Source organism: Hemitrygon akajei, chromosome 22 (assembly GCF_048418815.1).
Source record: "Hemitrygon akajei chromosome 22, sHemAka1.3, whole genome shotgun sequence".
Lineage (NCBI taxonomy): Eukaryota > Metazoa > Chordata > Chondrichthyes > Myliobatiformes > Dasyatidae > Hemitrygon > Hemitrygon akajei.
The window spans coordinates 29,011,651-29,025,412 of NC_133145.1; the positions used below are offsets into that span (position 1 = coordinate 29,011,651).

The window sequence follows — 13,762 nt, forward strand, 5'->3', positions numbered from 1 at the left end:
GACATCATGACAAATGAATTATAAAAGTTGTGCGTATCATTCAATCTGCATCTTTGAAATGCACTTAAAAGTTCAGAGGGTCCTTCTATAATCAAATTACAAATAAATTGAAAAGCCCACAATACGATAAAAGCATAGAACTATTTTTATATTCCATTACCGACAGAAAGTAATAAAGTGTGGCTCATAAAACAATGAACAACAGCTGCAAGAGAGTACTATCACAAGAAACTCCCATAGATATGTCATTCACGTCATGTTAACTGCAAAAAAGCTTTCCAATAGCACATAAATGTTCACATTTGCACAACTATCCAGAAATTCAAAGCGTGTGTAATAAGCTGGTCTACTTTAAATTACTCACTGGACAATGTGCAACTGATTGCACTGTTCAGCCATAAGAATTGTTAGGTACTTGAAGAAAGGTTGAGCTTCTTTCCTACTCTTTTCAGACATTTTGACTAATCGCCTCATTCAATCAGTGATGCAGCTCTACCTCTCTCAGTGATTCCATTATTGACATTTTAGTATTTCCATTGACGCTACTTCATTACAATTTTAGCACCATTCTGCCCTTTGGCACTCATAATATTGTATTTATTATTACCTTGCATATGGTTTACTCTTGAGAGTTTTATGTAAATAAGGAATTTCTTTGCACCCTTGCGTATGTGACAAAGTAATCTAATCTAAAAATATAAACTCCATGAGATTCCCGTTACGTCTTGTGTATATTTAACATGTTAAAATAAATGCAAGCAATTCCAATCCATTTTTTGCATGACGAACAGATGGAGTCGTCCAATCAGTTCTTCCAGACTGCTCTGCCATTCAGCCAGACCATGGCTGTTCCAATCTTGGCCTCAACATCAACTTTGTTCCCCACAAATCCCAATCACTTTTTAATTTAAATATCTGACCGTCTCCGTCTTGAATATATTTAAAGAGTCCACCTCCAGTTTTCTGGATAGAGAATTCCAAAGATTCACAACAGTCAGCAAGTAAATCTCCTTGTTCTGAAATTATGTCCCAAGTACCAGGAGAAATATCTTCTCACCCTTTTAATCACACTCAGAATTTAATAGATTTCAATAAGATCATCTTTTGTTCTTCCATACTCCAAATGAACAGAGGCTCACTCTGATCAAACACTCTTCATCGTGGACTGAAGTGAACAACCTTCACAATGTCAAAAGCGCATCCTTCCTTAAACATGGAGACCAAAACTCCATTCAGTATATCAGGTCTTATACCAAGTCTGTGACCCTGTAAATCTGCATCTAAAAATCCCTTCTTTTATACTCCAAAGTCCTTGCAATAAAGGCAAATGTTTTATTACTTCCTAATCATTTGCTGCACTGGCATGATAACCTTTGGCGTTTCATGTATTAAGACTCCCAAATCCCTTTCTACTGTAACACATTGTAGTCTCACTCCATTTAATTTAACAATTTGCTTTTTCAGTAGATTTCATATTTTTTCCTTACTGGGTTCTTAAAGTAGCCATTTCATTATTTGAATTCACAAGTTTTGGACATTATCTACAATCTTCTACAAATCCTTTCGGATTCCAACAGTGAGCCTTTCAGACTTTCCTATGTGTAAATTATTCATTCTGTTCTTTACAGCCGAAACACCCAAACTTTACTGCTTTAAAACACACTTATCGCAAGTTATCCCCTACAGCATCAGGACACTGATTGCTATTTCAGTGGGACAGAGCAAATATTAAAGTGATTGAACAGGGAGACTTCCACATACCTAAAGGTAACTGGACAGAATGTCTATCACTTTTCCTCATAGCCTCCCTACCTAGCATTTCCTGTAATTGAGAAAGCCACCAGGACTAAGCTTCATGTCCCGTTTCCCAACAAATTTTTGCAGGAATTAGGCAAAACTTCTTAGGCAAATTAGGAATTAGGCAAAACTTCTCTACTTTGAATTTAATTCCTCTGTCCATGAGCTAGAGTTTGGTCACCATTGAATTAAAGACTTGAACAGCTTTCTTATCTTACAGTCACCTGTATCACATTAAGTCACATCATCCACACTCCACTTTATTTCACGTCATCCATACTCCAGGAATGAAAGGGTTACTATATGAGGAATGTCTGGCAGCTCTTGGGATGTATTCCCTGGAGTTCAGGAGAATGAGGGGGGATCTCAAAGAAACATTCTGAATTTTAAAAGACAGGACAGATTACATATGGCAAAGTTATTTCCCATGGTAGGGGATCCTAGGACAAGAGGGCACGACTTCAGGATTGAAGGACGTCTATTTAGAACTGAGATGCGGAGACAATACTTTAGTCAGAGGGTGGTAAATCTGTGGAATTTGTTGCCACGAGCGGCTGTGAAGGCCATGTCATTGGGTGTATTTAAGGCAGAGCTAGACAAGTTCTTGATTAGCCCGGGCATCAAAGGGTATGGGGTGAAAGCAGGGAAGTGGGGATGACTGGAAGAATTGGATCAGCCCATGATTGAATGGCGGAGCAGACTCGATGGGCTGAATGGCCTATTTCTATTCCTATATCTTATGGTCTTATTTTTAAAATCACCTTAGCTTCCTATTCCCCAGCACTAAATATGAACTCAATCTCCATCCTTGGTACCACAAAATTCTTGATTAACACTATACCTTATACCATATAATCTTAGGCAACACGAGTGAATCTGCAGATGCTGGAAATAAATAAAAACACAACATGCTGTCAGAACTCAGCAGGCCAGACAGCATCTATGGGAGGAGGTAGTGACGACGTTTTAGGCTGAAACCCTTCATCAGAAGTGAAGTAACATGGGATGGTCGAGGGGGGATAAGAAGTGGGGGGAGGGATGAAGTAGAGAGCTGGGAAGTGATAGGCTGGAGGGAAATGGGCTAGGGGAAGGTGGAGAATTATGGGAAATAAAAGAGAAAGAAAGGTAGGGCTGAGGGGAGATTATAGTGAGGGGGGAAAAAAGAGAGAGAAAGAGAACCAGACTAAAATTATAGATAGGGATGGGGTAAGGGGGAGGGGGGCAGGGGCATCAATGGAGGTCTGTAAGTTGAATGTTGATGCCGGCAGGTAGGAGGCTACCTGGGCGGGAGATAAGGTATTGTCTGGTTTTAGTCTGGTTCTCTTTCTCTCTCTTTCCCCCCCCCCCCCCCCTCACTATAATCTCCCCCAGCCCTACCTTTCTTTCTCTTTTATTTCCCATAATTCTCCACCTTCCCCCAGCCCATTTCCCTTCCGCCTATCACTTCCCAGCTCTCTACTTCATCCCTTCCCCCACTTCTTATACCCCCTCGACCATCCGTTGTTACTTCACTCCTGATGAAGGGTTTCGGCCCGAAACGTCGTCACTACCTCCTCCCATAGATACTGTCTGGCCTGCTGAGTTCTGCCAGCATTTTGTTTTTATTTTTTTTTAACCATATAATCTTAGTCTTTCGAATCTGCATTTTTCTGTGTCGCTCCTCCTCTAACTCCACCTCCTAAATGTAAATATTTTCAATTGTTACCCCCTTTTCTTAAAATCAATAAAGAACCCATTTTCCACTCCATCTTTTAAAAATCATCTCTAAGCATATCCATTTAATCATATTCTTGGCTGTTCTCCACATCTTTCTTTCCTTGATGCAACATTTCCCCCCTCTAATCCTGTCAAAATCTCAATGGAAATACACTAATTGCAAATGCAATTATTTTGTTCCTGTTGCATTATTTTTTATTGAAACTTTAAACACTAACATACCTCCTTTTGGGGAAGGAGACTCATGCCCACCAATCACAACATGTATACCTTTCTCTTCAAACTTCATTTGCCATTTTCCAATAATATTCATTGAACCATCCTGTAATAAATTTAAAAAAAATACAGCTCAGTAAAATGTTTTTCTTTCTGACACAGATACAATATATTACTTGACTTGGCAGGTTTAAAACAGGCAGGAGGGAAATCCGTGAGTGATGGTGTTGCACGGCAGATTGATACTAGTGTTTGCTCTCGAAACCAGGGCAGTTGTTATACTAGGTCTGTTAAATTTACAATGTAACATCAAACTAAGAATAATTAAATAATGGTTGAGTGAACAAATGTATAATGTGGCAAGTCAGATTTCTATCTGAACTGCAGCAAGCTGAATGTCCTGAACAGTGAGATGTCCTGAGCAAAAAGTGCAGAGAAACCAAACATGCAAGGGTACACATATCAGTGAGAGTTCAAAAGAACGGGCTGCCTTTCTCTTCAGCTAATACTGTAAAGTGACCTGATAAGATATTGTTAAAATTCTGAAGGAAGTTGATAAGAGGATGCACAGGAAACATTTCTACTTTTGGTGAAGGCCACACTCGAGGATATAAAACGCAGACATCAAGAAATGCAATATGGAATTTAGAAGAATCTTCTTTACTCACAGAGTGGCAAGAATGTGCAACAAGGAGTGGTTGAAGAGAGTAGTTCAAGGGTAAAGAGGAAGCTGGAGAAACACAAGAGGAAAGAGGAAACAGAGGGCTGTGCTGATAGCTTTAGCCGAGGAAAGACAGGATGCTTGGGCATGGCATAAAATCTGTGCGCCCTGATGGTGTATATTTCATCAGCCAATAAATCATAAACAAGATTAGCTTAACATATTCTATGCATGTTTTGAACAGAAGGAAAGGGGTATATCACCTCCCATCCTTATAAGCTCCAATGCACCTGAAACTCCAGTCACCTTCGTACACAGATCAGTCTTCCAGAAGGTGAAACCACAGAAAGCATTAGGCCAGACATCTGCAGACATTTTTAACCTCATCCTGCTTCAGTCTATAGTTCCCTCCTACTAAAAGAAGACCACTATCATCCAGGTGCCCAAATAAACAAGATCAAATGCTTTAATGACTACTATTCAGTGGCTCCGACATCATGAAGTGCTTTGAAAAACTGGTCATAGCATGCATCAACTCTAGCCTCTCAGACTACGTTGACAGGCTGCAGTTTGTCTACCACTGAAACAGGTCTACAATGGGTGCCGTCTCCCTGGCCCTACACTCATCTCTGGAGCATCTGGACAGTAAGGACATCTACATCAGACTATTGTTTATTGACTACAGTTCTGTCCTCAGTACTGTTACTCCAGGCAAATCCATCATCAAATGCTGCATCATGGGAGTCAGCGCCTCCCTCGGTAAATGGATCCTTGACTTCTGGACTAACAGACCACAATCAGGAAGGATGGACAGCGAATGCCTACGCCACAATTATGATAAACACAGGTGCCCCACAAGGCTGCGTCCTCAGCTCCCTATACACCCATGAGTGTTCAGCCAGACTCCACTCTATTCCACTCCACTCCACTCCACTCTATGGACTCAACTCCATCTACAAGTTTACACTTGATATCACCAGAATGAGCCTCATCTGAAATAACGATGAGTCAGAGGACAGGAAGGAGATAAAGAGAGCTTAGTGATATGGTGTTATGACAACAATATTTCCCTCAATGACAATTGAAGAACTGGTCATTGGCTTCAGAAAGGGAGGAGGTGAACGTGCTCCTCTCTATATCAATGATGTTGAGATGGAGAGGATCAGAAGCTTCAAGTTTCTAAGTGTGTGCATCATTAATAGCCTGCCCTGGTCCAATCACAGCCAGAAAAAGCTCACCAACAGCTCTATTTCCTCAAGAGGCTAAATAAATTGGCCTACACCAATACCAATTACCACTTTTTATCGATACCTCATAGAAAGCATTCTGACTTGGTATGGCAGTTGCTCTGCCTGTGACCATAAGAAATTGCAGAGTTGCAGACACAGCTCGGCACATCACTGGAACCAGCTTCCCCTCTATGGACTCTGTCTGTACTTCTCGCTGCCTCAGTAGAGTGGCCACCGTAAACAACGGCCTCATCCTCTCTCTCTGCACATACCACCAGGCTCAAGGACAGCTTTAACCCCACTATTAGAATGGATCTCTTGTACAATAAGATGGCCACTTGGTCTCATAATCTCCCTCATTATGAGCTCGCATTTTATCTTTTAAAATTTGCACTTTTTCCAATAGATTTACACTTTATTCTGCATTATTATTGTCTTAGCTTATTCTATGTCGATGCACTGTGTCATGATTTGATCTGTATGAACTGTATGCAAGACAAGGCTTTTCATTGTTTCTCGGTACATGTGACAAAAATAAACTAATAGCAATAGTAACTGATGTAAAAATGGAGAGACTGATTCCTCAGAGGAATGCTGGGGAATCTCAGTATCACCAGATTCTAGAGCTGGACTGCACATGCACAACAGAGTGGAGTGACAGATAAACTAATAGGTCAGACAGATCTGGGCCTTACTTACCTGATGTGGCTAAATACAAAGAACAATAGCAACTGCCAATTCCATTTTGCCCATTAACTCTATTCCTCTCTCCACAGATGTGGACTGACCAGCCGAGTATTTGCAGAAATTTGTGTTGTTTATGCCCATTTCATAGTTTAAGGGCTTGATTTAAGCAAAGGCATTTCAAAGTTGGAAGAAGTGTCAGCTGAAGGACAGGCATCAATGGTCGAGCAGTGCTACAGCTTTGCTCCATTGCCTTAAGGAGTCTGAAGGACATCCCAGGGCTTTTACCCTGAACTTGTAGCAATGTTTTATTCTTCTTTGGCAAGTTATTCGCTTGCTTCGCAGGCTCCCTGAAAACAAGAGGCAATCACGTCCTGGTAATCCCCTCCCTGCAGCGGAAAGCAGACCGCCAGGTTCCCATACGCAAAGACCATGTCTCCTAGGATCACTGTTCTTTACCACATTCCTGGGGGGCACTCTCCTACCCCCACACACTTAACTGCAACATTCAACCAGTCAGTAGCAATATTGTGTGGTTACATGGAGTTAATAAGGCACATGCTCACACAACACTCAAAAAGTTGTATTCTGTTATTGAAAAATAACAGTTTAACCCAGAGTAGATTACAATTACACTCATTTCTTGGAGCTACAACACATTGGGAAATTCATCTCCTCAGGGATTCTTAACCCGAAGTACTTTTATTCCGCTTAGCTTCAAACTCCTCCCATAACATTAACAGTACTGTAAAGGAAGTTTATGTGTCAGTGAGATTTTCCCATCTTCATGATCTCCAATTTTTCTTAACATTATTTACTCATACAGAGGGACCTTTTTCTAATCACAATTTTCCCCAAAATTGTACTTTTTTTTAAAAGTTTCAGCATTCACTGCCTTCATTGCCCTCCCTTAGCTCTCTGGCCTTCTAGATGTGCCCCCACTGCTCTTCCAGGAAGAGCATGATCACCATCACTCTTGACTCTTGCTATCAGCATCATTCTTGTCTGTTATAAAAACTGAACATTCAGGAAACACTTAGCAGATCAGATGCTATCTGTGGAGAGCAAAACAGTTAACAGAGGATCTTCAACCCCATGCATTAAATTACCGGTAGTTTCCCTTTTCACTTGCTGTATGCTTGCAGCATTTTTTTTTACTTTCATTTCATAACTGCACAATTTTCTTCCCTGGCTGTTTCTACTGATGCATTAGAGAATTTGTCAAAACTTCCTTCTTAAGAAGAATTCATTCACTTTCTTCAGCCCAGCAGAGCAAGACTAAGCTGGAGCATTTGTAATCTCCCTCACTGTGCAGAGAATCATATCCAAGTACCCTCCAACCTGGAGCACCTGGTACATACCCAAGGCTCCTGAGCACAAAGAACATGTCTCCTGTGGCCACAGTTCTTCACTATGCTAACTGCATTCTTAAGCCTCCTTGGGGGCAATCTCCCATCTTTGCAGCATCCAATCATTAAGCAGCAATATTCTGCTTTACTTTAAAGAGAATAGATTCTATTTGATCTTTCTTCAAGAGCTGCTAACAAAAGTGCATTTTATTATTATTATTATTAATAACTTTTTTTTTCTTTTGCACATTGGCTGTTAGGCAGTCTTTGAGTGTAGTTTTCCAATGATTCTGTTGTATTTCTTTGTTCTTCTGTGAATGCCCACAAGAAATGAATCTCTTTATATATGTTGACATATACGCACATCGATAATAAATTTACTTTGAACTTTGTGACAAATGTAAGAACTTGTAGCACGGCATTACATGTGAAAATTTGTAGCACAGCTGAGCGAGTCTTGCAATGAAGCGCTAGCTCCTTAGGATACAGTCAAAAGCAACATTTGCTGGCCCACATCACTAATGTAATGGCAAAAAAATAAAGGCTGACTCTACACCATAAGCACAAGAGATTCTGCAGATGCCGGAAATCTTGAGCAACACACACAAAATGCTGGAGGAATTCTGGAAGTCAGACAGCATCCATGAGGGGTCTTATGAAGGGTCTCAGCCTGAAATGTCAAGCGTTTTTTTGCCTTCCACAGATGCTACCTGACTTGCTGAGTTCCTCCAACATTTTATGTGTGTTGACCTACCATCATGCCCTGTACGTCCAGATAAACACACAAAGATGATTCAACAACTGTTCTCATTTCCAGGCACTCTAGAATATTTCAATCACAGATTAAGAAATAATTAATAGACCTTGGAGTCTTGCAACAATTAGTTGACTCTTATTGTTCAGACATCTATCATTTAATTTTATATGTATCATATGGCTCACTATATCTAATGTATGTCCTGTTTGAACTGGGTTTCTATAAATTCTGTTTTTCATTCAGTTGAAATTCAAACTACAATGTTATGTGATTGATTACCAATCTCTATGTAACAGACCAAAGGTTGAAACTATTGAGTACACGACCATTAAACAATTTCTTACTTTCATGGGTTTGTAAAGTTATTTCCCGTTTCCACCATCCCCTCAACCCTCACTAACTCAATAGAACTATCTGATTCAAATGCCAATTCTAAAAGCAGAGTTCCTGCTCATCGTTATGACTCATTGGCATAAAAGGTATTATTATAAATATAGTTTCAAAATCAGTGAGCTGAAGGGGAAGTAAAACCAGGAATCTGTCCCTCTTGCCAATAAATTGGATTGAAGCCAGATGTTGAACTGTTGCTCCTGATTCATAGTCTTTCGATATTCAGTTACTGTCCTGGCTATTTATGTTCAGTGCATGATTACGAATATTTTTTGAAAATGTATCTATTTGAAGTAAATCTTATCAACGCACTCAGCAGATGGAGCAGCCAGAAGTATCCAAGGTGAAGAGATTGAATCAACTAGGCCCAAAATCAAGTGGATTTTAGAAGATTGAGAGAAAATCTCACTGAAATGTCCAAACTTCTTAAAAATTTAAACATGTTTCTCTTGCCTGGTGGCCTATTGGCATTGCAATGGTGGGGGGGGGGGGTCCATTCTCGAATTCACAGGCTTAAGATATGAGGCAAGACATTTAGTACTGAGAGGAGGAATTTCAAAAGACAGGGGTTGGTGAACCATCTGTGGAATCTGATACTATGGAAGGCTGAGGAAATCAAGTCAGTGAATATGTTTGAGAACACAGATAGATTTCTACAGACAAAAAGACAGCAGAGCACTTGAGGAATGTGGCATTGGTATAAAGGGGTTAGCCAAGCATACATTGAATGGTGGAGCAAGTTCAAAAGGCAGAATGAGGGGAGTGCAGTCGACATCCTGTAGTTTACCTGTCCTTCAGACTGTCCCCACGTGGAGATTGACCTAAAAGTTAAGAGACTTTAGGATCCAGGACAAATTAGTAAATTAGCTTGGTGACAGGTGGCAGAGGGCAACAGTCAAGGGTTGCTTTAGCATTTGGAGCCCAAGAGCAGAGATTATCCATCCTCATGTGAATGTTGGAGGTATGTTCAGTGGGTTCATAGCTGACTGACTTCCCACAGTCCAAAGACGTACTGGTTGGTATGTTAATTGGTCATTGGTGATTAGACTGGCATTACACTGGGCAGCACAGCTCAAAGGGTCTGACGGGTCTATTCCACACTGTATCTCAATAAATAAATATCGCATGGTAGGACTCCAGGAATTACAAAGGAATGGAGTAAACAATGTAAACAAGGGTCTCTGGAGGCAAAAATATGGGTAGATAAGGTGCTAAAAGGCCTACAGGAAACCTGCCTGCATTAGCCATGAGGCAAAGTACAGAGCAGGTAGGTTATATTACAAACAACAGGTGGGCCACAGTTTGAATAGTGCTTGCAGTTCTGATGACCACGTAGGATTTGACTGCACTGGAGAGGACGCAGGGGAGATACACCTAGATGCTGTATGGAGAAACAATTAGATAAGCTGGGTTTGTCCTCTTCACAGCAGAGAAAGCTGAAGGGAGTGTGGGTAAGGGGGGACAGGGGGGACTGTGGAGGGACTAGATTGAGGTATACAAATCATGAAGGGCAGTAACAGAACAGCTGTTACCAACAACCAATACTGACAATAACTCTTTTATAGTAGTACTTAGATGAGCACTTGGAGTACCATGGTATGGAAGGCTACGTCTTCTAAATACTATTAGTATAGAATATATATCTACCTGTACTGCTGGCCTCAGAGACTCTGGTTCCTATACTAATATAGCCAGCACTAACATGGTGGCCCATAGAGCCTCTTTCCCTGCTACACAATACTCTGAATACACACCCACTCCGACTCCAATTTTACTATGTTTAACTTTTAAAGTAATAATGTCACTTCATTTAAAAGTCCAGAAATATTAAGTACCCTCAAGATACGCAAGTATAACCAACATAATTAATATGATCTGAAATGTTGCTTTAATGTAATTTATGTTTGAAAAATTTAATAAAATAGAAATTTTTGAAGCTGTTTTAAAAGATGCCCTCATATATATCCACATCACCATCACACTTTGCAACTTCACAAGTACGACAACTCTTGCAGAAGTTCAGCCCTAAAGATGTTAGAGCCATCCTTGCCAGACTTCATCCCATTCTTGCAGTCAGGCAAAGTTGCACTCAGTTGCTTCCTCCTCTCCATTGCTTAGCTGACAATGCCGACTCACCCAGCTGAACTCGCATCGCGGAGACAAAATACCGGCTAAAAAACTGGCTAACATATTGATTGACTAAAGCCTGAAGCAAAACATTTAGGCCTAGAAATTGGATTGGACAAAATCTATTTGCACCTGATCAAACTCACAACATACTACTTTGGCCATGTTTCTTAAAAAAAAAGCACTTTCCCATATTTCCTGAAGTACACCCTCCAATCAGGAAATCGAATGGATGTTTCTGGGTGCTATTCGTCCTATTATCTTCCTGTCCTGATTAAGGCTGAGGGGGACTTCCTTAATGTGTGGAGTGTGCATGCACAATTGATTTATTTTCAATTTAACTGCAAATAAATTGTACAAATTGATTCATTTCCACATGCACAAAGGAACAACCAGAGAAAGATGCCAGCAGGCTGCCCAGGCATTTTCTGCAATCCACAAACTATGCTGTAACTTTCTCCAAGTGCTTTTTACATCACTGTTGCTGTTCACATCCTGATTCTATGAGGACATGAAAAGCTGCAAGACTGGCAGCCATTTATTCGGGAGGCAATGGTGTGATATTGACTAGTTAACCAAGGTGGCCTGGAATGGGACATCAGGACAGCAGTCGCAGCCACACCTATCAACAGGGTCTTCTAACAAGTTAACCTTTACCCAGAGCTCTCCCAAGGGCAATGCTTTGCAAGGCTGCTCATGAGACTTCTACCACTTTTCACAGCTTGCTACAGCAGAAAGGTCACACAGGAACTCCGCTCAAGGATTCCCTACCACACCTGGTTCTTCTGCTTGTCGCCTGCATGCTCCTGCACCACCTTTTTATATTGGCTATCTCCCCTATACACTCTTCATTCCAATGAAGGGTGCTGGTTATCCCTCTGTCTGCACAGTGCTGCTTGACCCTCTGAGCTCCTCCAGCAGGTTGCTTTTGAGTGATCCTCCTTTTTCTGTGTCAAATAGACAAACACCCAAATTAAAACAGACCCCTGCATAAAATGCACTTTCTTCTCTGAAGGTGCCAACTCGTTCCCAATCCTCCGACACTTTCACAGCTGCTAAACATTTATGCCGGATACAGGGGACTGCAAATGCACAGGAATCTGGAACAGCAAACAATATGTTGAAGGAACTCGGCATGTCGAGCAGCAAGTCCTAAACGCAAGAGATTCTGCAGGTGCTGGGAGATCTACAGCAACACACAAAATGCTGGAGGAATTCAGCAGGTCAGGCAGCAACTATGGGGGGAATAAACTGTCGATGTTTCTGGCTGAGACCCTTCGTCAGGGCCGGAGGGGGAGGGGGAGAAGCCAGAATAACAAAGTGGGGGAGGGGGAGGGCAGCATCAGTCGATGTAGTGCATAGAGAGCGGGGAGCGTTTTCAGTACAGGCTTAGAAGATGGATTATTCCACTTGGTCAACAAAAAAGGCAGGCTAACCTGAGCCCGTGCAGGTACCCATGGCTATTTGCAGCATCTGTTGAGGGAATGGAACTGTTAATGTACGAGATTGTAATAATTAACAAATTGACATCCAATGGGTTGGGAGAGGCAACAAAGGAACCAACATTCAAGTCAAATAACAAGAAATTTTTCTCCAATTGTGTGTGTTTTTTATTAAAAAAAAAGCACTGATTAGTTGAGATTTAAAATGGTACATTTCCATACCATGCTCTGAACAATGTGAAGTGATTTATGTAGAATAATGCTTGCCTGCTCCTTCAACTAATCCAGTCTATTTTCAATGGCTACCGAACAAGAACAGGAAGTACAATGCAGTTCAACGTTCAAAAGTTCAGGTAAACTACACCAACTCCCTCACCTTTGGGACCAATCTGCCGACAGACCAGGGTCATGAGAACAATCCCTGCTCTCTTTGTACTTCACCTCCATGAGCAATTTCAGCAGGGTACAACTCATGATAAGGAAGTGAGGGGATGGGACTCTACTTCACAAATTCAGAGCTCAGTTCCTAAGAGGGCCCTGTTTTCAAGTAATGCCTCTCACTGTTCAGCCTATTAGTACTAGGTACCTGCTTGACAAGGACAACTCAACCCACACCACTCCAGCAAGGGTCAGAACAGAAATGAGAAGTTTCTGCTTTCAGAGAGTGGTGAGTCTTTGGAAATTATGACTGAAGAGGGCCACCAAGGCTGCGATTTTGAGCATATTCACCACACAGACTGATAGACTCTTATATTAGAGAGATTTTGGATTACGCAAGAAAGTGGTGCAAAAGCTAAAAATATTAGTTGTGAAATTACTATGGGGCACAGCAGGCTAGAAAGGCCAAATGGCCTTCTCAGTTCCCCCCTCCCCCTTATATCCGTACAAATCTTCTGTATATTTGCATATGCAATGACAGTGTACTGAACTTCGCTTTCTTCTTCCACCCCTCCTCTCGTCCCTGCTTCACTTTCCACTACATCTCCATTTCTTTTGTGGGAAGGAAAGCTGGTGGCTTCTCCCAATAATCTACAAAAATAAAGCTCTAATTGTGTTCTTTCTTGTAAAGATGGTATGATTTATACTTAACTTGTGAATGTCATGAATCTGATATTTATGTGCCTGGGCTGCCACTGCAAGTAAGTTTTACAGAGGATGCATGATGGAGCGATACTGGAACATTGAGAGCCACACCTTGAGGCATCCTGATATTCCTTTTTGTATTGCTCCACTCTCAGTAAACTCTCACTCTCTGGCCACTTACTACCAGCCGTCTTGTACTGCAACATTAGTAAGTCACCTGACTCCACCAGTAAACAGGATATTCTCTTGACCTCCACTGCTACTTCCAGCACCTTCTGCTTAAATCTGGGAACTCTATTCCCATCCATGGA

At 41.3% G+C, this 13,762-nt stretch overlaps 1 protein-coding gene across 1 annotated transcript in view; it reads right to left on the reverse strand.

Annotated features, from left to right (window-relative positions):
- The window catches only part of b3gntl1 (UDP-GlcNAc:betaGal beta-1,3-N-acetylglucosaminyltransferase-like 1), a 338,597-nt gene that overhangs the window by 319,476 nt on the left and 5,359 nt on the right, over positions 1-13,762 (reverse strand). Inside the window, 1 exon segment of the mRNA XM_073025894.1 lies at positions 3,736-3,835. Within this exon segment, the coding sequence (XP_072881995.1) occupies positions 3,736-3,835 (100 nt within the window).